Genomic DNA, 21,518 nt, shown 5'->3' with positions numbered 1-21,518 from the left:
ACAAAAAGTGGAAATCTTCTAAAGAAACTAGATTTCCATGTGTTTGCAGAATTTTTTTTTTCAATAGAGACAGACCTAAACTGTTAATGTTCTTCCATTACACTCTACAGAGCCCTAATAGGTTCACAGTGAACTGACAGAAAGCAGCAGTTTCATAAAGATTCTGAAACTTGAGTAACTAAAAAAGCTGAGGAAATGAGATTGAGACAGGGAGGGACATCAGTTTATTATAGACAATACATGTAGCAGTAGTTAAGAGAAAGTATACATCAACCGAGGATAAAAAGAAAATAACGTGTATCTTGATCTTTGAGTGCCTTAACCAATCAATCTACATCATGGTTTACTCCACAATTCATCAAATTTATAATACAAACCCAATCATATCCTGTACTTACTATTACTCTACCAGTCTTTTTCACCCTAGTTTCCATGAAAAAATTAAGCACTAATGCCCTGGGCACTCTATGTATATAAAGAATTAACTTTTTCCCTACAAATGCAGAATGGTACTGGTTATATCATCTTCAGGACAACTGGGAAAATGACCAAATTATTGTTTTCTTTAAGATAACCCAAAGCAGGGCTGGGGTTGTGGCTCAGTGGTACAGCTTGCCTAGCATATTTGAGATATACTGGGTTCAATCCTCAACACCACATAAAAATAGTTATTTGTGTCCATCTACAACTAAAAAAAAAATAACAACCCAGGAGAGACCCAGAAGAAAATAAACAATGTACTCTGACTGGAAAGTTCTCAAAAGTATAACCTCCATGAGTACAGACATCTGATCTATCTTGTTCAGAGTAGATACTCAAATCATGTCTGAATAAATGAACAAAAAAATGGAGTTCCAGAGGCTGAGGCAGAAGGATCGAAATTTTCAGGTCAGCCTTAGCAATTTAGTAAGGCCCTAAGCAACCTAGTGAGACCCTGTCTTAATTGTAACAATAAAAAGGGCTAGGGCTGGATCACCCTTTAATTCAATGCCAGTATCAAAACAAACAACAACAAAAAAATGGAGGGTACATCTAGCCAGTTTCTTCTGAGTTTTCTCTTCCTCTCACTCATCCTTTCTTTTCTCTCTTCAGTTGTGGAGGGCAAGGCCCCTGTCTGACACACAACCTCTTGATCTATCTCATCTGCTCTCCATATTCCTGAGCTTAGCCCCACCTATCATTTCATTTTTATTTTCAGGCTCTCCCTTTCACTGGTAGTTTCCCCAGCATCCAATTATTTAAACCTCTTCTTACACACACACACAAAATCTTTCCACAACCTTTCTACTCCCTCAAGTGACTGTCCTAATTTTAATGCTTATCTCCATAACTTAAAAGTTTAGTCTACAAATGCTGCCTATTTATTCCTTCTTTACTGAAATTCTTCTTAGAGGTCTTAATAATTGCTTAATTGCTAATTTCAGTGATATCATCTGAATTCTCTGCAACATTATTGGTGATCATCCCTAACTCTCCTTAAGACATTCTCTAGTGCCGATTTCTCCTACTAATCTTCTAACCAGGTTCACTGGTTTCCCTTTCTTCATCCAAACTGTTAAGTTATCTGTGGCCTTCCTTATCATCTATACTGTTCTCCATGAGCAGTGTTCATCTTTGGTGATTTCTAAGTCATTTCACTCCCCAATCATCACTGACTTCTTCCCTGAACTCTAGGCCTATATTTGCAACTCTCTACTATATATTACTACATGTCTGCCCTACTAGTACTCCAGAGTAACCTATCTAAAACTAAATATGCCACTTCCTACTAAAGTTTGCTCTAGCTCCCTAGATTGGTAAATAGTATCTACATTCTCAGGATCTGAGTTCAATCTCCAGTACTGCCAAAAATAAATATATGAATTTTGAGGAGTGCTTAGATATATACATATCTCACCACTGGATATATATGTACACATATAGATCATATGGTCCTTAATTTTTTTATGGAACATCCATACTATTTTCCATTATGACTGTACCAATTTATATTCTCTCACTAGTGTGTAAGGGTTTTTCACCACATCCATTAATTACAACGAAATAAAATTTTAATAGCACTGGGAACTGAACTTAAGGGCGCTTTACCACTGAACTACATCCCCAGCACTTTTTTTTTTTCCCGAAGCAGGGTCTAAGTTGCTGAGGTCGGCCATAAACTTGCAATCCTCAGTTATGCACCAATGCACCCAGTGCCTGGTCTTGACAACTATCATTCTAACTGGAGTGAGGTGTTATTTCACTGTAGTTTTGATTTATATTTCCCTAATTAGCAATTGTGTACATTTTTTCATATACCTGGTGGCCATTTGCATATATTCTTTTGAGGAATGTCTATTCAGGTGTTCTGCTCATTTTTTAACTGTTTTCTTGCTATTGAGTTCCTTATATAGTGTGGATATTAACCCTTTATCAAATGTCTGGTTTCAGATCTTTTCTCCCACTCTGTTGGTGTTTCTTCACTGTTGTTTCCTTCCCTTGTGCATTAGCCTTTTAGTTTTATGTTATCTCGTTGGTCTACTTTTGCTATTGTTGCCTATGCTAGATATTTGAGGTCATATAAAAAAAAAATCACTGACCAGAACAATGTGGAGATGTCCCCATTTTCCTTCTAGTTTCACAGTTTGGGTCCTTACATTTAGGTCCTTGACAGTTTTTGTTTGTATTTATTTCTTTTGGCAACACTGGAGATTGAACTTAGGGCCTAGTGCACATGCTAGGTAAGTGGTCCATTACTGAGCTCCATCCCCATTCCTTTTATTTGGAGGCAGGGTCTTGCTAAATTGCCCAGGCTGGCCTCAAACTTGGGATCCTGCATCAGCCTCCCAAGTAGCTTGAATTATAGGCCTATGCCACTATGCCAAGCCCTTCACCAACTTTGACTTGACTTTTGTACATGGTAAAAAGGTCCAATTTCATTCTCTGCTTGTGGATATTCAGTTTTCCAACATCATTTGCCTCACTACGTACTCTTGGCATCTTTGTTGAAAATCATTTGTGTTGTATATATGTGGACTTATTTCCAGATGCTCTATTCTGCTCCATTGGTCTATATGCCAGTTTTTAAGCCAATATCACATTGTTTTGATTGCTATAGGTTCATGGTATATTTTGGTATCAAGTAGCATGATACTTCAGCATTATTCTTTTTGCTCAGGGTTGCTTTGGCTATGCAGGGGTTTTTCTGATTCTACACAAATCGCAAGTGTTTTGTATTTCTCTAATGAATATGAGAGGTATTTTGATAAGAATTTCGTTTAATCCATAAATTCCTTTTGGTACGGACATTCAAACAATAGTAATTCTTCCAATTCATGAACATGGAATATATTTCCATTTATATCATCTTTCATCAATGTTTCATGATTTTTAGTGCTAAGATCTTTTACTTCCTTGGCTAAATTTATTTGTAAATTGATGTTTTCTGTAGCTATTGTAAATGAAATTGTTTTCTTCACTTGTTTTTCAGATAATCAGTTGTTAGTTCACAGAAACACTACTGATCTTTATATGTTGTTTTGTGCCTGCAACTTTACTGAATTCTTTTATATATTCTAACAATTTGGTAGAGTTCTAGGGGTTTTTAATATAATATCACTAGCAAACTAGGACAGTTGAACTTCCTTTCAAATTGGATTCCTTTTCTTTTTTTTTCTTGCCTAATGCTCTGGGTAGGGACTTTAGTAACTCCAGCACTATGTCAAACTGAAGTGGTAAACATGACAACCACAAGAATGGGAAGTTATACTCCATGTATGTATATGTCAAAATACACTCTAATGTCATGTACATCTAAAAAAAAACAAATAAAAACAATTCATGGAACTTAGATTTAGAAAGTTAAATTTTCCTATCATCTAATGAATATGAAGAGACACAATGTGGGCACAATAATGGTATCCAAAGATGCCTATATTTTGCTACCTGTAACCTGTGAATATGTTAGGACACATGGGAAAGAATTAAAATTGCAATTAGAATGAAGGTTAATAATGTCACTATAAATGTGTGGGATTATCTTGGATAATCTGAATGTGTCCAACGTAATCCAAATTTCCTTAAATGAAGAAGAGGGAAGCAGAAGAGGCAGTCAGAGAGATTTGAAGATGCTAGCCTTCTGATTTAAAGATGGAAGAAGGAGAGCTGGGGTTGTGGCTCAGTGGTGGAGCACTTGCCTAGTGTGTGTGAGGCACTGGGTTTGATTCTCAGAACCACGAATAAATAAATAGAAATAAAGGTCCGTCAACAACTAAAAAAAATCTAAAAAAAAATATGGAAGGAGTCATGAGTCCAGAAATGCAGCAGACTCTAGAAGCTAGAAAAGGTGAGGAAATGGATTCTCTCCTACAGCCTCCAGTAGAAGTCTGCCAACAACTTAATTTTAGCTCAGTGAAGCCAACCTCAAACTTCTGGCTTCCAGAAGTAAAGGTTAATAAAGTGTGTTATTTTAAGTCATGAAGTTTGTAGTTTAAGTCATGAAGCTTGTTTATAACACAAATAGAAAAATGTTAATACATTATGCGGCTACATAAGAGTATAGCTGAGACTGAGTAATTTATAAAGAAATTTCTTTAAAAAAAAAAAAAAGTCAGGCATGGTGGTGTATACCTGTAATCCCAGCAGTTTGGGAGGCTATGACAGGACAATTGAGAGTTCTAAACCAGTCTCAGCAATTCAGTGAGACCTTATCTCTAGGAAAATATTTTTAAAAGGATTGGGGATGTGGCTCAGTGGTTGAGCACCCAGTACAGTACCAAAAAAAAAAAAAAAAAAAAAAAAAAAAAGTGGTAAACATGGGTATCCTTGTCTTGTTCCAGATGTTAGAGGAAAAGCTTTCAACTTTTCCCCATTCAACATATTTGCTGTGGTTTAAAAACACCTTTATTGCATAGAAGTTTTATTCCTTCTATACCTAATTTCTTGAGTTTTAGTCATCAAGTGATATTGAATTTTGTCAAATCTATTTTATCTGCATCTACTGAAATGATTATATGTTGGTGTGATCACTTCTATGGATTGTCTCAAGTTAAAACATCATTCAATCCTAGGATGAATCTCACTTTGTCATGATGAATAATCTTTTAAATTTATTGAATATTCTATTGAAGATTTTTGCCTCTATGGTCATCAGGGGTATTGGCCTCTGTTTTTCTTTCTTTCTTGTATTCTTGCCTGATGTAGGTAACGGTAATGTTGGCACTCCATTTTTCATAATGTCTGAGAAGAAATGGTATCAATTCTTCTTTATATCTGGTAAAATTCAGCAGTGAAGCTGAAAAGTGGGCTTTTCCTTTGGGAGACTTTTTATTACCAACTTAATCTTCTTACTTGTTATTGGACTGTTTAGATTTCTTTTTTTTTTTTTTTTTTTTGTGGGGTCAGGGGGAGTACCAGGGATTGAACCTAGGGACCTAGGGGTACTCAACCATTAAGTCACATCCCCAGCCCTTTATTTTATTTAGAGACAGGGTCTCACTGAGTTGCTTAGCATCTCACTTTTGCTGAGGCTGACTTTGAACTTGAAATTCTCCTGCCTTAGCCTCCTGAGCCGCTGGGATTACAGGTGTGTGCCACCACGCTCAGCTAGATGTCTTTTCATCATGATTCAATCTTGGTAGGTTTTGCATGTATCCAGGAAATTATCTATTTCATCTTTCAAAAATTCTACACAAGCTGGGCACATGGTACACCCCTGTAATACCAGCAAAGTGGGAGACTGAAGCAGGAGGATGGCAAGCTTGAGGCCAGCCTAGGAAACTTAGCAAGAACCCATCTCAAAATTAAAAAAAAAAAAAAAAATTTTAAAGAGGGTTAGATATGTAGTTCAGTGCTAAGTAACCCTGGGTGCAATCCCAAACAGTTAAAAAAAAAAAAATTCTACACAACACTCAAAGACTATTCATACGATGTCTCTGCTATGTTATCAAAATACTGTGACTGGAGCCAAGGGGCAGTGATGCACACCTGAGATCCCAGCTACTCAGTAGGCTGAGGCAGGTTTCCAGGTTCAAAGCCAGCCTAGGCAACTTAGCAAGACTCTATCTCAAAGGGGTGTGTGTGTGTGGGGGGGGGAATTAGGGATGTAGTGCAGTGGTACAGCACCCCTGGATTCAAGTACCCAGTACTGCAAAGAAAGACTGAGTATATTTACACTTACATAAATAGAAAGAAAGAGAAGTGAATGGGAAAGAACTACCACATAATTGTAACTGAATGCTTTTGTTTGACTTTCATTCAACAAGTATTTACTGTTTATATTTATTCTATGATGAGCACTATGCTGGAGATATCACTAGCAGGCTGTCTCTCCCTCTGGAGATAGCACACATTCTCCCTTAAATGTGTATTCCTTACTTACCCCAAAGGTGTCTCTTTTGAGATTGTCTCATTCTCCTTGACTAGGTTATCCACTTTCCTAAATAAATCACTGTCTATGCTTTTGGAAAGAGAGAGACACAGAAAGACAGACACCACTATCAGTCAAATTGTTCTTTGTGGTATTCAGCACTAGACTTTCAAGCCTCATAAGGAAAGAACCATTTCATTTTGCGATAATATCTCCAGTGCAATACCCATTATCAATAAGCATACACAATAAATTATCTTTTTAAAATGAAAGTACTGGGACTACAGGTATAGCTCAGTGATTGAATGCATGCTTTGCATGTGCAAGGCCTGGGGTCTGATCTCCAACACCAAAATAAAAATAAATAAATGTATTAAAAAACAACGATTATCAAACAGTCTTAAGTATTCTGACTGTAATCAGTCTTTAGCAATTCATGATTCTTTTCAGGCTATATCATAATGAGGGTTCTAAAGAAAGCTACATAAAAAGAAGCAGTAACCAGCAGAGAGGTGACAGTTCCTTGCTACTCCTAAATTCCAGTATTGGCTCTGCTACAATGTAAATCACTTCTATTTTAGTCCTTAGTTTCCTAATCTGTAAAATGAGAGAAAGATAGCTGAGTGTCTAGGATTCCACTCAGTTTAATGATCCCACTACTTTCTGTATAGAAATCTAGAACATCAGTACCACCAAAAGTCATTAACAACTGGAATGCATCTGAAAGAGAACCAAAAGAACATTAAGTAGATTCAAACCATACAACAGGAGAAAAAAAAAACAGAAAAAAAGCATTATCATCGAATTTATTCAGGACTAGGAGCTGGGGTTGTAGCTCAGTGGTAGAGCACTTGCCTAGCAGTGAAATGCTGTCTCAAAATAAAAAGAGAAAAAGAACTGGAGATGTAGCTCAGTGGTAAAGCAACCCTGGTTCAATCCTCAGTACCACAAAAAATAAAAAATGTTGGGGAGTGATATTGGCCCAATTTTATTGTTATATTGTGTGCATCTACAAATACATAACAAAATTCATCATGTACAACTATAATGCACCAATTAAATATGTGGAGAAAAAATAAGTACATGTGTATGTGCAGATTCTTCTTACAAAAGCAATGCACAGGTGGGGTTGCAAATTAGTGCAGCCACTCTGGAAAGCAGTGTGGAGATTCCTCAGAAAGTTTGGAATGGAAACACCATTTGACCCAGCTATCCCACTCCTTGGCCTATACCCAAAGGACTTAAAATCAGCATACTACAGAGATAAAGTCACTTCAATGTTCATAGCTGCTCAATTCACAATAGCCAGATTGTGGAACCAACCTATATGTCCTTCAATTGATGAATGGATAAAGAAACTGTGGTATATATATACACAATGGAATATTACTCAGCTATAAAGAATAATAAAATTATGGCATTTGCAGGCAAATGGATGAAATTGAAGAATATCATGCTAAGTGAGATAAGCCAATCTCAAAAAACCAAAGGGCGAATGATCTCTCTGATAAGCAGATGATGACACATAATGGGGGGTGGGAGGGGAAGGGAAAAATAACAGAATGAATCAAACACCATAACCCTATGTAGATATATGATTACACAAATGGTATGCCTTTACTTCATGTACAAACAGAAACAACGTGTATCCCATTTGTTTACAATAAAAATAAAAAAATTTAAAAAGCAATGCATATATTTACACACATAAATTTTAATATATTAAATGTTATATTTAATATATTAAATATCCCTAGAATCCCACTCCCAAAGGCACACACCCTTTATAAAGTTTGTATTTCTATTCTTTCACTATTTTCTTCTATGTTCTTTTAATAGTTATTCAATTTCCATTAAGTGATACCATGTATCAGGTACCATTCTAGATACCATTAAAAAAAAAAAAAAAAACCAGAAAACTGATTTAAAAAATAGATAAACCAGACTCAATAGCACATGCCTGTAATTCCAGCTACACAGAAGGGTATGGCAGAAGGACTGCAAGTTCAAAGACAGCGTGGTCAATTTAGCAAGACTGTCTCAAAATAAAAATAAAGTTTGGAGATATAGCTCAGTGGTAAAGCACACAGGTTCAATCCCCAGTGACCAAATACAATGATTATTTGAATAGTGTTAAAACAATTGGCTGTCCATTTGGGGGAAAAATAAGCTTATATTCCTATGTATAGCAAAAGTAAACTCCAGATGTAGGCAACTTCCCTCAGCAAGGTAGGAAGCTGTTTCCAAGCAAGTTCTGCTGTAGTAGCCCCTCAGTGAACTCTGTCCTGCAGAAAGCCACAGTTGCATCCTCTTTTCCCTAGTCAGGATCTCAGTTCTGAAAATTGCCTCTTAACAAATGCCCTCCCCTTCCTTGTTCTCTCTCAGTTCTGGAAGCAGTGGCTACTTCTATTATTACTGCGATCTTTAAGAGTTTTGCTCTTATTAGGTAATCTGTTACTGATCCTTGATATTAAACTTCCACTGTTTAAAAATAAATTCCGGATGAATTAAAAACCAGACAAAAGACAACTATAAAGGTGTTGAAAAAGAGATGGGGGGGGTGGCGAGCAAGACAGATGAGGAGGTCTTCCTCACAAAACAAGAAACTCAGACACCACAAATGAAAACAAAGATCAGATCTACATAAAAACTCCTTTCCGCAAAATAAGAGAGAGAGATCTGACAAACTGGGAGATCAAGATTTCTAAAACATACAGAAAAGTTAATATAATTTACAAAGACCTCCTCAAATTAATGTGAAAAAAACAACCCAATTGGGGGGGGGGCATTGGGCATGGTGGTGCATACCTGTAATCCCAGTGGCTCGAAGTAAACTAAGGTTAGAGTATGGTGAATTCAAAGCCAGCCTCAGCAATTTAGCTAGGCACTAAGCAACTTAGAGTAAGACACTGTCTCAAAATAAAAAAATAAAATGTGTTGGGGATATGGTTCAGTGGTTAAGCACCCCTAGGTTCACTCCCTGGTACCAAAAAGAAGAAGAAGAAGAAGAAAAAAAAGGGCAATAGACATAAACTACTAATTCATAAAAGAAATAAAGGTGGCTAAAAAGCCAAAATATGCTATAATTAACAAAAATATAATCAGCCAAGTCAGGTTGCACTCCTAATAAGTCCAGATACTTGGGGGCTGATATAGGGGGATCCCAAATTCCAGGCCAGCCTTCACAACTTAGTGAGACCCTGTCTCAAAATAAAAATTTTTTAAATGGGGTGGGGAACCATATATCAATAAAATTACTAATGATCAGCAAAGTGCAAATTAAAAGTTAACATGTCATTTACCTACTTAAAACCTACTTAGTGAATGGCTTCCTCTACAGCTCTAAGGATAAAAGGTCACCTACACTAGCCCATGCCCATTTTACACCCTCTCTCCCCATCTAGTCCAGGCACACAAACCTTTCTTCAGTTCCACTACTCAATCTGCTTCCTCCAAGAAAAGGACTCCCATTCATCCATTAGATCTCAGATCCAGGAACACTTCCTCAGAAACCTTCCCAACCTCCCCTAAATGAGTCAAATACCTCAATTACAGGCATCATAGCACTATGTACATCTCACAGTTGTTCAGACTGAAAACCTGTAGAATTCCTTGACTCCTCTTTCTATTCCGCCCCATATCCAATGTATCAGAAAACTCTATTGGCCATACTTTCAAAATGTAACTTCCATCCATACATCCTATCCAGGGCCTATCATCTTTTTCCTACATCCATGCCTCCTTTGTCTCCCTATTACCTTACTGCCAATCCAGTAACTATAGTATTTTTTTTCAAAATTTAAGTCTGATCACATCACTCCTCCATTCAAAACTTTTTCAATGGTTCCCCATAGTGAAAAGTCAATACTTAATATTGCTTCTAGAGCCCTACATCTCATTGCCTCTCTGATCTCATATCCTACTATTCTCCCCCTCCTTATCATCATTCTGGTCACACTGACTTCCAACATGGCAGACAGGCTCCTCCAAGGTTATTTGGGGGAAAAAAAAAAAAAAAGATCCCTCTGTAACACTCTTTGTCCAGATATCCCGGGTCTATCTCCTTCAAGTGTTTGCACAAGTGTCATCTTCTCAGTAAGGTTATCATTATCACTTTACTTACAGCCAGCCCCACCCCTTCACTTTACTCTGTTCTTTTTTTGTTTCCATGCACTTTTCACTTAACAATCCATATCTTTCATGTTCGTTGTTCAGTATCTTCTTGTCCCACACTAGGGCAGTGTTATTATCTGTGTTGCTCACTGAGGTATTCCAAATACCTAGAATTGTGCCTGAAAAGTAGTACACATTCATATTGATTGAATAAATAAATGATTTTATACCTGTCTATGGGATTCATTTGATTAATGACTAAATGATTCAGTACCCAGGAACAGGGACTAGGTCTGTTTTTGTTCATCCTTGTATCTCCTAGAAACTAGCAGAGGGTTTGGCATGATCTAGGTACCCAACTATTTTTTAAATGAAGAATACTACTTTTTTTTTTTTTTTTGGCAGGATGTGATCACACACACCTCTAATACCAGTGACTTGAGACTGTGGCAGAAGTATTACAAGTTCAAGGCCAGCCTAAGCAACTTAGTGAGACCCTGTCTCTAAATAAAATACAAAAAGAAAAAAAAAAAAAGGGCTGGAGATATGGCTCAGTGGCTAAGTGCCTCTGGATTCAATCTTTGGTAACCGCCCCCCCAAAAAATTTTTATTAAAGGCTGGTAGAAGACTCAAATTTAAAACAACTGACATCATCCATAGCTTGCAAGACTATAGGGAAAATTCATCTTCTCATACACTGTTGGAGGGTATGTAAATTGATACCTTTGTGAAAGTAAGCAAGAAATAGCTATTAAATTTAAATTACCCAGAACTCATCCTCTTTAATCCAACAGTCTTACAGGAGTAAAAGGAAGTATATTTGAAAAATATGCACCAGGACATCCATTACAACACTGCTTATAAAATGAAAAAAAATTTTTTAAATCTACTGGTCCATCAAAAGTGGAAAAGGTAAATGAATCAACATGGCACATACCTATAATCCCAGCTATTTGGGAGATACAGGAGGGGGATCACAAGATCAAGGCCTGCCTGAGCGAGTTAATGAGACAGTGTTTCAAAATAAAAAATAAAGGGCTGGGTTGGGTATGGTGGCACACACCTGTAATCCCAGTAACTGGGTAGGCTGAGGCAAGAGGATCACAAGGCCAGTAACTTAGTGAGGCTCTATCGTGAAACAAAACAAAAAGGGCTGGGGATGTGGTTCAGAGGTTATGCACCCTTGGGTTCAATCTCCAGTACAAAAAATAATAAAGGCCTGGGGATGTAGCTCAGTGGTAAAGTACCCCTGGGTTCCATCCCTCCTCAAGGTGGTAGGGGCTGTTAACAAGGATGAGGCAGACTTATAATACTGACATGAAAGTGGTCCATATGGTCAAGCAACTCAGTCGGAGGGTGCTGGCATCAAATAGCCTGTTTGAATTCTGGGTCCCCTATTTACTAGCTGCATGTTTCTTTAACTTCTCTGTGCTTCAATTTCCTCATCACTAAAATAGGAGCAGTAATATTATAATAGTATCACTTAACTGATGTGAAGATTTCCTAAGATATTACTTACAATGCTTGCATAACATTCCATGGTCATTACATGGTCCATGTAAAGGTATGTAATAATGATAGCTAACATTTGTTAAGTGAAATAGGCAAGTTGTAAAACTATGTATGTAAGGCATGTCTATAGTGGTTACCTCTGGAAATGAAGGAAGACATACTTCTACTTTTTAATATATACATTCTTTTCTGATACATAAAAGCATAAAAGTTACATATATTAAAAGCATACCATGTCACATTTTGATACTTGTTTATGATGTGAAATGTTTAAATCATTTTAAACATATCTTTCACTGTCATTTATGGTGAAAACATTCAAAATCCTTTCTATATACACATACTTTTTTTTTTTTTTTTTTTTCAACATCCCAGTCCTTCCTTTTTTTGAACGGGGAGTTGAATCCAGGGATGCTTTACCACTGAGCCACATCTCCAGCTTTTTTATTTTGAGACAGGGTCTCACGAAGTTATCCAGTCTGGCCTTGAACTTGATACCCTCCTACCTCAGACTCTGGAATAGCTGGGTTACAGGCCTATGCCACCACACCTGGGGGGTTTACTCTTCCCTGGTTCCTTTTTCTCCCCAAGTTCCTTCCTCTGCCTCCTATATATCCATATAAGTATTTTTTTTAATGGAGGGATTATAGAAAATAGTAAACTTAAAGTAATGAAGTAAAGTCAGAATAAATGCTTGTAAAATATAGTTTAAGTCAAATTAAATTAGATTATGAAGATTTCTACAATATCTTTGGGTTCTCAAGGGAAAACAAATCAACTGAAATCTGGCTTTTACAATTACCACTAATCTAAATGAGTAAACTAAGATACACCATCAAAAAAAGGAAAACTTTTTCAAAAATTTATAAAGGAATTAAAGAGAAATTTTAAATGACATTTCATACAGTCAATTTACACACAAATCTACTCTTTTCTAAATTTTTTAAATTTTTTTTTAGTTGCTGATGGATCTTTATTTATTTATATGTGGTGATGAGAATTGAACTCAGAGCCTTACATGTGCTAGGCAATCACTTTACCAGTGAGCTACAGCCCCAGTCTAAATCTACTCTTTTCTTAACCTACTATATCCCCATGAAAAGAAATTCAAGGTATGTCAAAAAGGAAAACATACTGTCATAAAAGACAATTGCTTCTGAAATGGGATAAAAGCAAGATAAAGTCAAAGACTAAGCAGTTTTACTGTCAGTTATGCAAAAGAATTTTGCAACATTTTTTTTAAAATCAGCACAGCTGGGAATTCAAGTGTGCTTAAAAATTAAGAGTGACCAATAAGTTCAACTGCAGAGAAAAATTAAAACCCAGGATGAACTGCTCAGCAATAACACAAAGCACTCAAACACAGGAAATTCTCTCCTTTTGTGAACAGTAGCTGTAGCTACCCATTTACTACATTAATTTATAATAAAAACTGCAATCTATGCAAGCTAAAAATCTCATCCAATAGTCATAAGATTTGCAAAATAGGAAATAAACCTGTACTAAGAATAGCAAGAATTCAAGATTTCCCAAAGCTAATGTTTTCCTAGCCTCTTTTAACTGCTTAGTCACTTCTGCCTATTTACAAGGAAGACCGTTTCACATCTTGAAAGAGGCAGGGAATTTAGATTGCAGACTGTCATGTTACCTGAGCTGCCCAAGTGGTTTGTTTCCACACAACTCAAAAGAGAAGGCAGAAGCCGTAAGGCATACCTACCACCCCAGATCAGAGACAGAAGCCACTGGGCTTTCTCTGTATTGTCTCAATCTGCAGTATCAAAGAGGGTTTGCAAAGTGCAAAGTTTTCTTCCCTGACATCAAATGCAAAAAGCGACAATCAAAATGTCACTTGAAAACATCCCAGTTTCCTCTGTTAGCTCACCAGATGTGCCTCCCTTCCCTTCTACTGGAATAGAACCAGCAAGGTGATTCTTATGTCCACTTTGAGTGCTGGACATCTTCCCTTAGGCAACTAACATAACCCACCATTTCAGGCTAAGAGGCTTTGGAGTACACTTCCCAAAGAGCAGAGAAAATCTGATAACATTGTTTCCAGTTCCCCAAAGGCAAGAAAAAACAGTAAGGTTTTCATGAAAGGTTATTTCCAGAGACTACCCTGGGCAAAGCAAAATTTTAAGTAGCTTCTATGCCTAGCACCATACCTCAACATTCTACTCACACTTAGAGATGTTAGGCACAAAGGTCTATTATAGATCAACCTAGATAAAGGAGGATCTTGACAAAAACTAAGCATATTCTTTCCAAACTTAACTCCGAGTAGTAAATTATGGAAAAATGTGGTCCATCTCTGAAACAGAGCTCAGTGCACTTTCCAGAGAGTCATAAAGGGCTCTGATAACCAACTTAGATTATTCAGGTTGAGGCTCTATTTCCTCCCAAGAAAAAGATTCTATAAGAGACACAGCTGGGCCAGGGTTGTGGCTCAATGGTAGAGCACTTGCCTTGCAGTTGTGAGGCACTGGGTTTGATCCTCAGCATCACATAAAAATAAATAAAGATATTGTGTCCATCTATCTACAACTGAAAAAAAAAATATATATATATATATATATATTTTTTTTTTTTTTTTTTTTTTTAAGGAGACACAGCTAGGTGTGCACCTGTAATCCTGCTACTCTAAGGGGTCTCCTGAACCCAAGAATTTGAGGTCAGCCTGGGTAACAGAAAACCCAATCTCTTTGAAAATAATAACTGGGATGGGGGCGTGGTTCAATGGTAGAGCACCTGCCTAGCAAGCGTGAGGCTCTGGGTTCAATTCCCACCACCACAAAAATAAATAATAATAAACACTTTCTCGATTTTAGAATTCTCATTATTCCCAATACTCTCAGAATATTACAAAGCTATTATCTTACATAAATAATGTTGCCTTCTTAGTAAATAAAACAGGCAGGAATTAACCTCTTCTGAGAATACTGACACTCTAAGAGGCTTGTATGGTCAGTTTGTTAGTGAAGGATTCCAAGCCCTAGCACTTAACCATTAAGAAACACTGTCACTGAAGGAATGCTACTAAATCCAGTTACTGATCCCAACTAGTTGTATGCCACAAAACTGGGTGCAAAGGGCGCTAGAGCGTGGACTTGGGAGACCCGGGCTGGGGTGAGAGGATACATCACCACTAACCAAGATTTTTTTTTTTTTTTTTTCTTTAACCAATACAGCACATGTTCCCGATCTCCATCCTCCCCACGGAATCCACGTGCCGGTCCCACGGCAGCTTCCTCGCCACGCTCCCTTGCTTCTCCCAGGTTCTGCAGCCTCCCCACGCCCTTCCCTCTACCCGCCTGCAGGCGATGCAGCCGGAACCTCTCGCCCCCTCCCCAGCGACGGCCGCCCAGGCCCCTGCGCCGCCCTCGCGCGCCGCCCGCGCCGGGTCCCGCGAGCTCCCGCCTCCGCCCGGCGGGGTCACCCCCGGGGCCTGCGCACGCCCTTCCCGCCGCTAGCCCCAAGGTTCCCCCGCGACGCCGGCGCCGGGCAGGCCGCGCCCGCCGCGCCTGCCATGGTGGGCGCCTCACCGTCAGGCTGGGGAGCCGGGCCCGGCTGCGCCATGGCCAGGGGCCGGCCTCGGGGAGCGGGGATGGGCGGGAAAGCGGCGTCCCGGGCTCCCGCGGGCTCAGCTGGCGGAGGAGGCGTCGACCGAGCCGCCGCCACTGCTGCCCAGGGAGGAACCGCTAAGGCTGGAGCCGCCGGCGCCGCCACAGCCGCGGGCAGAGACGGACCCGAGCGCCGACCTCCGCCTCCTCATCCTGACAGCGGGAAATAAGCAGTGCGCAGGCGCGGGGGGATGGGGCGGCACGTGACGTTGACCTGAGGGGAGGGGCGGGGCTTCTCCAGGATTGGGGTAGCGCGGGGAAGGTAGGCTTTGGAGTGGAGGGGAGGGGTCGGTAGACCCAGCTACGGAGGGAGATTTAATACCAAGGAAGAAGTGAATCTGCAACTTCGGCGGGAAAGGCTCAACCTCTGGGAGGGTCGGCTCTCAGCACAGAGACAAAAAAAAAAAAAAAAAGCAAGAAAAGAAAAGGATTAGAGAAGAGACCGAATGGTGGAGTACAAATCATTCTCCCTAGCTGTGTGACCTTGGGAGAGTCACTTAATCTCTTGGAATATTCATGCGAGTAATGGCTAAGAAAAGTTTAAATGAAGTAAAAGAAAAATTAGGAAGAACTGTTTCCGACAGAACTGTGGCTGGTCTTGTTTTGCAGAGGCTGGTTTACTTTCCATTAAGCAAATAACTCTTACTTGCCAGGCACAGAGAGAGCTTGCTGGGGATACAGCCAGACACTGCCAGTTCTTATGACAGGAGAAGACAAATTATGTACAGAAAGTACTGCCTTTATACCTGGGCCTGCCCTGGGCCCCCATACTTCACAGGCTCCTCTCTGCCGTCCTGGCTTCTGGCAACTCTCCTACGGTAGAGCGAGGACTTCATAGAATTTGGCACTTTATGACCAAGTCCTGGGAATATGTGACCCCGAGAATTCCCTCCCCAAATGACTGGAGCTGTGCCCTCTTTCCCAGGTTCATTCTTTCTAGGGCAGAATCTGAGCATTGCCCAAAGTGCCAAAGGGCACTGAGTTTTGAGGAGGTGGCCACAGCACTTGAACATTTAAGCAGTTATGTCCACAGATTCCTGGTGGTGCAAGACTAAGGTGAAAAAAGAAGGTTTGTGAGCCATGAGCCAATAGTTCAGCCAGAGTTTATGCTACCTTTATCTCCTCAATCTATTGCATAAATCTCAGAAGTCCAGCAAATGTAAATTCAGGCCTGCTCTTCAGGGTCATTGAAGATGTATATTTGTCAAAATAGAAGAATAGACTATATTGAGGTTAGCAGTTAACTTGAATGGTTTGTAATATTAAATAACTTAGGCAGACATGTGACATCCATTTGTACTTTTGCCCCAGGTATTCCTAACATTAGGGGAGAGCTTTATTCAGACTTGGATTTTTTTGAGCAGTTAATAGCCTCGTGACTGGTGTGACTGAGAAATAGTAAGGAACGCTGGGCACAGTGGCACACTCCTATAATCACAGCAACACAGGAGGCTGAAGCAGGAGGATCACAAGTTTCAAAGCCAGCCTCTGCAATTTACAAAGGCCCTAAGCAACTTGTGGAGATCCTGACTCAAAATAAAAAGGGCTGGGGATGTGGTTCAGTGTTTAAGTGCCTGTGGGTTCAATCCCCAGTATCAAGAAAGAAAGAAAGAGCAAGCAGGGGCCCTTTCCACCCCACCCCCTTACATGACTTTCCTGAATGAGCAAATCCATACTTAACACAGAGACCTTTGACCAGGATGGGCAACCCCAGTAGTTGTGATGACTAACAGGATGCAAGAGCCATAAAGATAACAGATACTGATGTCATCTGCAGGAGGGGCTTCTTTCAGTGAATGAGTGACCATTGATAATCAGGCTTGAAACCAGGCCCTCAAGATCAAGGTCACCTGAAATGGTCAGTCATCTGATTTGGACACCTAGAGTCCCCCCACCCCCACCCTGCCAAGTGTTGAAAAAGCAATTTTGAAATCACATCAGAGCATCAAGAGTTATATACATTTTTATATTTTTAGGTAAACCCTAAGACACAGCAATTCTACTCCTAGGCATTTATTCTAGAGAAGACTAGTGTGTGCTCGAAGCGTTTTTTTTTTTTTTTTTTTTTTTTAGTTCCCCTGGAGGGGTGCACCATTCCTGGATATACTGCAATACCAGATCAATGTGTGGAGTGGACAGAACAAGCCCTATTCCATCTCCCTGCTCCAAAATTCCACTTAAATTATTGTCCTTCAATAGAGGACTTATCAGATATTAAACTGATAAGAACAGATACTACACTTGATCTTAGTCAAAAGGCTAAGAAGCGATACTCAAAGCCTTTATTAAGTGTAAAAGATGTGATTCTTGGGTTCTGAAGAAAATTGAGAAGACATGAAATAAATACATGTCAATTATATTGCATGTGTGCACCAGTAACATATACAAGAAAGTTAATAGTCCAGGCTTTGTGACACATGCCAGTAATCCCACTAACTCAGAAGGCTGAGGCAAGAGGATCACAAGTCTGAGGTCTCAGCAACTTGGCGAGACCCTTTCTCAAAACAAAAAGTGAAAAGAACAAAAATGGGATCATAATTAGAATATGTTATACTCCATGCATGTACAATATGTCAAAATACACTCTACTGTCATGTATATCTAAAAAGAACAGAGAAAAAAAGTAAAAAGGACTGGGGATGGAGATCATTGGTAGGACGTCCCCAGTACCACACACACAAAGAAAAGAAGAATATTCATAGGAGCATGGTTCATAATACAATAAAAAAGTGACCCCATTCAACAATAGATTAAATTTTTTGAATTAAATATTCATAATGTTGGATGTTTAGTAGAACACTCAACAGCAATAAAATGAACAAACTACAACCACATAGTCATTGCAGATGAATCTCACAAATATAATTTTGAGAGAAATTATAAAATATATGATTATATTTAAATTATAAATGATTCCACTTACATAAAGTTCCCAAATAAGTAAATATTATGAGTAAATAGGAGATGCTCTACAAAAATAGGAAGAGAACCAATATCACAGAAAGACCACAGTCATGACTGGTTCCGGGACTAGAAAAGGAGTGGCGTGCTGTTAAGAAGGGTGCCTAAAAGCCTATTTTCTAGGATGCTGGCATCTTTTCCTGGTAATAGAGATTGAACACAGTCAAGCTCTACCACTGAGCTACATCCCCAGCCCTTTTTATTTTTTTATTTTGAAACAGGGGTCTCACTAAATTGCTAAGACTGGTCTTAACCTTTCAATCCTCCTACCTCAGCCTTCCAAGTCACTTGGATTTCAGGCGTACACCACTGTATCCAGCTCCAATGTTATATTTCTTAATCTGAGTCCATTTAATTGACTCTCCATAGCCATGGGTTCCACATTTGCAAATTCAACCACTTGCATGTTGAAGTTATTTTGGAAAATATTGCATCAAAATATTGAACATGTACAAACTTTTTCTCTTGTCATTATTCCCTAAACAATATAGTGTAACAATTTACATAGCATTTACATAGTGTTAGGTATTATGAGTAACCTAGAGATGATTTAAAGTATATGAGAGGATGTACCTATGTTATATTGCAAACACTAAGACATTGTATAGAACCGAACTCAGGCATCCATGGGGTAGGGAGAAAAGGGTGCATCCTGGAACCAATTCCATGGATACAGAGAATTGTCTGAAAATATGAGATGCACAAATTTTTATATAATTTAGGTGAAAAAAATTTAGTGATATTTGCCAGTTATAAAAAATGAGCAAGATTGATGGAACTTTTGGAAAGCACTCACTTTCTGCTTCATTAATAGAATCACACATTGTAGATTATAGGTGGTGATGCCTTTAATGCAATTTGTCCTGACGGGGTCACATCAGTAGCGTTGGTTGTGTTTGTTCTGGGCACCATTATTAACAAGGGTGATACTGACTAACTGCAGTGAATGGAACCCCAGGGAATAAGAATTTAAAAATTATTTAATGCAAAATACATGGAAATTTCAAAGAAACTGAGACTGGGAGGTGTAAAGAGATAATTTCTGGCCATGAAGAGTTTTCTCCAATCATGGAATTTGAATGAGTGTACGCAGATCCAGGCATAGTAGTGCATATCTGTAGTTCTAGTGATTTGGGAGGCTGAGGCAGGAGGATGGAAAGTTTGAGGTCAGCTTCAGCAATTACGCAAGGCCCTAAGCAACTTGGTGAGACCTGTCTCAAAAAAACAAAAAACCCCAGGCTGGGGGCATTTAGTTCAGTGATAAAGTGCCCATGGGTTCAATCCCCAGTACCAAAAGAATAATAAATAATAAAAATAATAAAGAATGCAAGTAGAGCTGGCTGGTGATTCAGACGTGCTAGACAAGGAATTCTTGCTATGATTAGGGTATTAGGCTGGATTATTTTATCATCATCTTCAGTTCCCAAGTCTCCATATTACAATATGGACAATAATTTTAAGGCAATTTTTTTTTCAAATACTGGAAATTGAACTCAGGAGCACTCTACCACTGAACTACATATCCAGCTTTTAAAATTACTATTATTTTTTATTTCAAGACAGGGTCTCACCAAGTTGCGCAGGTTGACTATGAACTTGCAACCCTCCTGCCTCAGCCTCCCAAATTGCTGGGATTACAGGCATAGACCACCAAGTGTGACTATTTACTGCATTTTTTTTTTTGCTTCATTTAAGTTTCCTAGGTGCTTTCCCATAAGTATTATGTCATTTTACTTATCACAGCAACCCAAAAGGTGGACAATAAACAAAGTAGATAGCCCAAATTCTCCTTGATAAATTCTACTTCAAAAATTCTACCCTGTGATTTGTTACATACAAAAATGGCTGTCAGACCAAGTGTTCCATCTCAGGACTCAGTTGAAAGTACTTACCATTTTTAGTGTTTCTCTCTCTCTCACACTTAAAGACTTCAGGGTAGGAAGGGACCAGAGAGTAGGACTGTGGCATCGTATTTCCCTGACTTTCAATAAGCAAATTTTTTTTTGTAGGGGGTAGTGGGGATTGAACCCTGGGTCGCTTAACCACTGAGCCACATCCCCAGTCCTTTTTAAAATATTTTTTTGTTGTTGTTGTTTTGTTTTGAGACAGGATCTTCCTAAGTCCTTAGGGACTCAGTAAATTGCTGAGGTGGGTCTTGAATTTTCAATCCTCGGGCCTCAGCCTCCCAGGCAGCTGGATGTGCACCCCTTCGCCCAGCAGTAAGGGACATTTTCAATGCAGGCTATGGGACTAGGGATAAGAATCAGACATTCTTCCCTAGAGAATTTGTCTGTTCCCAGGCATTTGGAAACTAATGAAAAGTCACAACCTGGGTTCCAGTTTCCTTACTGCTGCCTCCCAGAAAAAAAAAAAAATCAAAAGTAGACACCCATGATGGACTCAGCCAGGATGATCCCCTACCCTGGTCCCTCTTTCTCCAGTTATCACCTAATCCATTTGACCAAGAGTACTTGGCTTCTGTTCCTGGAACCTAGAGAAGAAAACATGGCAGGTGCCTATCATTGCTCCAGTTCACCCTTACCCCCATCCCTCTCCCAAGAAAAGTCTATGGGAGAGTGCCCCAAACAGAAAGTTGGCTTCTCTTACACTCTCCTAAGATGCAGGCTGCTAGCCAGGGAAGAACTCCAGGTTTTAGATCAGAAGACCTGGGGCTGGGGAGATAGCTCAACTGGCAAGCACAAGGCCCTGAGTTCGATCCCCAGTACCACAAAAAAAAAAAAAAAAAAAAAAAAAGAAGACCTGGAAATTCTGGCAAGGATTAAGTGTTGACCCAAAACACATTATTTAACCTCTTTGAGTCCTTATTCACATATCTCTAAAATAGACCAAACTTAAGGTGGTGCATCAGGAGACTGAAGACACCAAATATCCTGACACATGGTGGTTGCTCTATAAATACCTGCTTTCTCCTCTCCTACTCTCCTTTTTTTTTTGCATGTGAATTTTTT

General features: G+C 39.1%; 1 protein-coding gene and 1 non-coding gene across 2 annotated transcripts in view; both read right to left on the bottom strand.

The window, feature by feature from the left end:
* Positions 1–15,741, bottom strand: part of Rabep1 (rabaptin, RAB GTPase binding effector protein 1) — a 132,225-nt gene extending 116,484 nt beyond the window's left edge. The window contains exon 1 of the mRNA XM_047544085.1: positions 15,511–15,741. Coding sequence (XP_047400041.1) covers positions 15,511–15,544 — 34 coding nt within the window. The 5' untranslated portion in view covers positions 15,545–15,741. The remainder of the gene's footprint in view (positions 1–15,510) is intronic.
* A 1,928-nt stretch (positions 15,742–17,669) lies between these two features.
* Positions 17,670–17,859, bottom strand: LOC124981590 (U2 spliceosomal RNA). Its single transcript, XR_007108092.1, has one exon. It is a non-coding gene; the product is annotated as a U2 spliceosomal RNA (small nuclear RNA).
* Positions 17,860–21,518: the final 3,659 nt, after the last annotated feature.

The sequence above is a fragment of the Sciurus carolinensis genome, chromosome 3 (assembly GCF_902686445.1).
Source record: "Sciurus carolinensis chromosome 3, mSciCar1.2, whole genome shotgun sequence".
Classification (NCBI taxonomy): domain Eukaryota; kingdom Metazoa; phylum Chordata; class Mammalia; order Rodentia; family Sciuridae; genus Sciurus; species Sciurus carolinensis.
The sequence above is the reverse complement of the archived record's forward strand: the minus strand, read 5'-3'. Positions and strand labels throughout refer to the sequence as shown.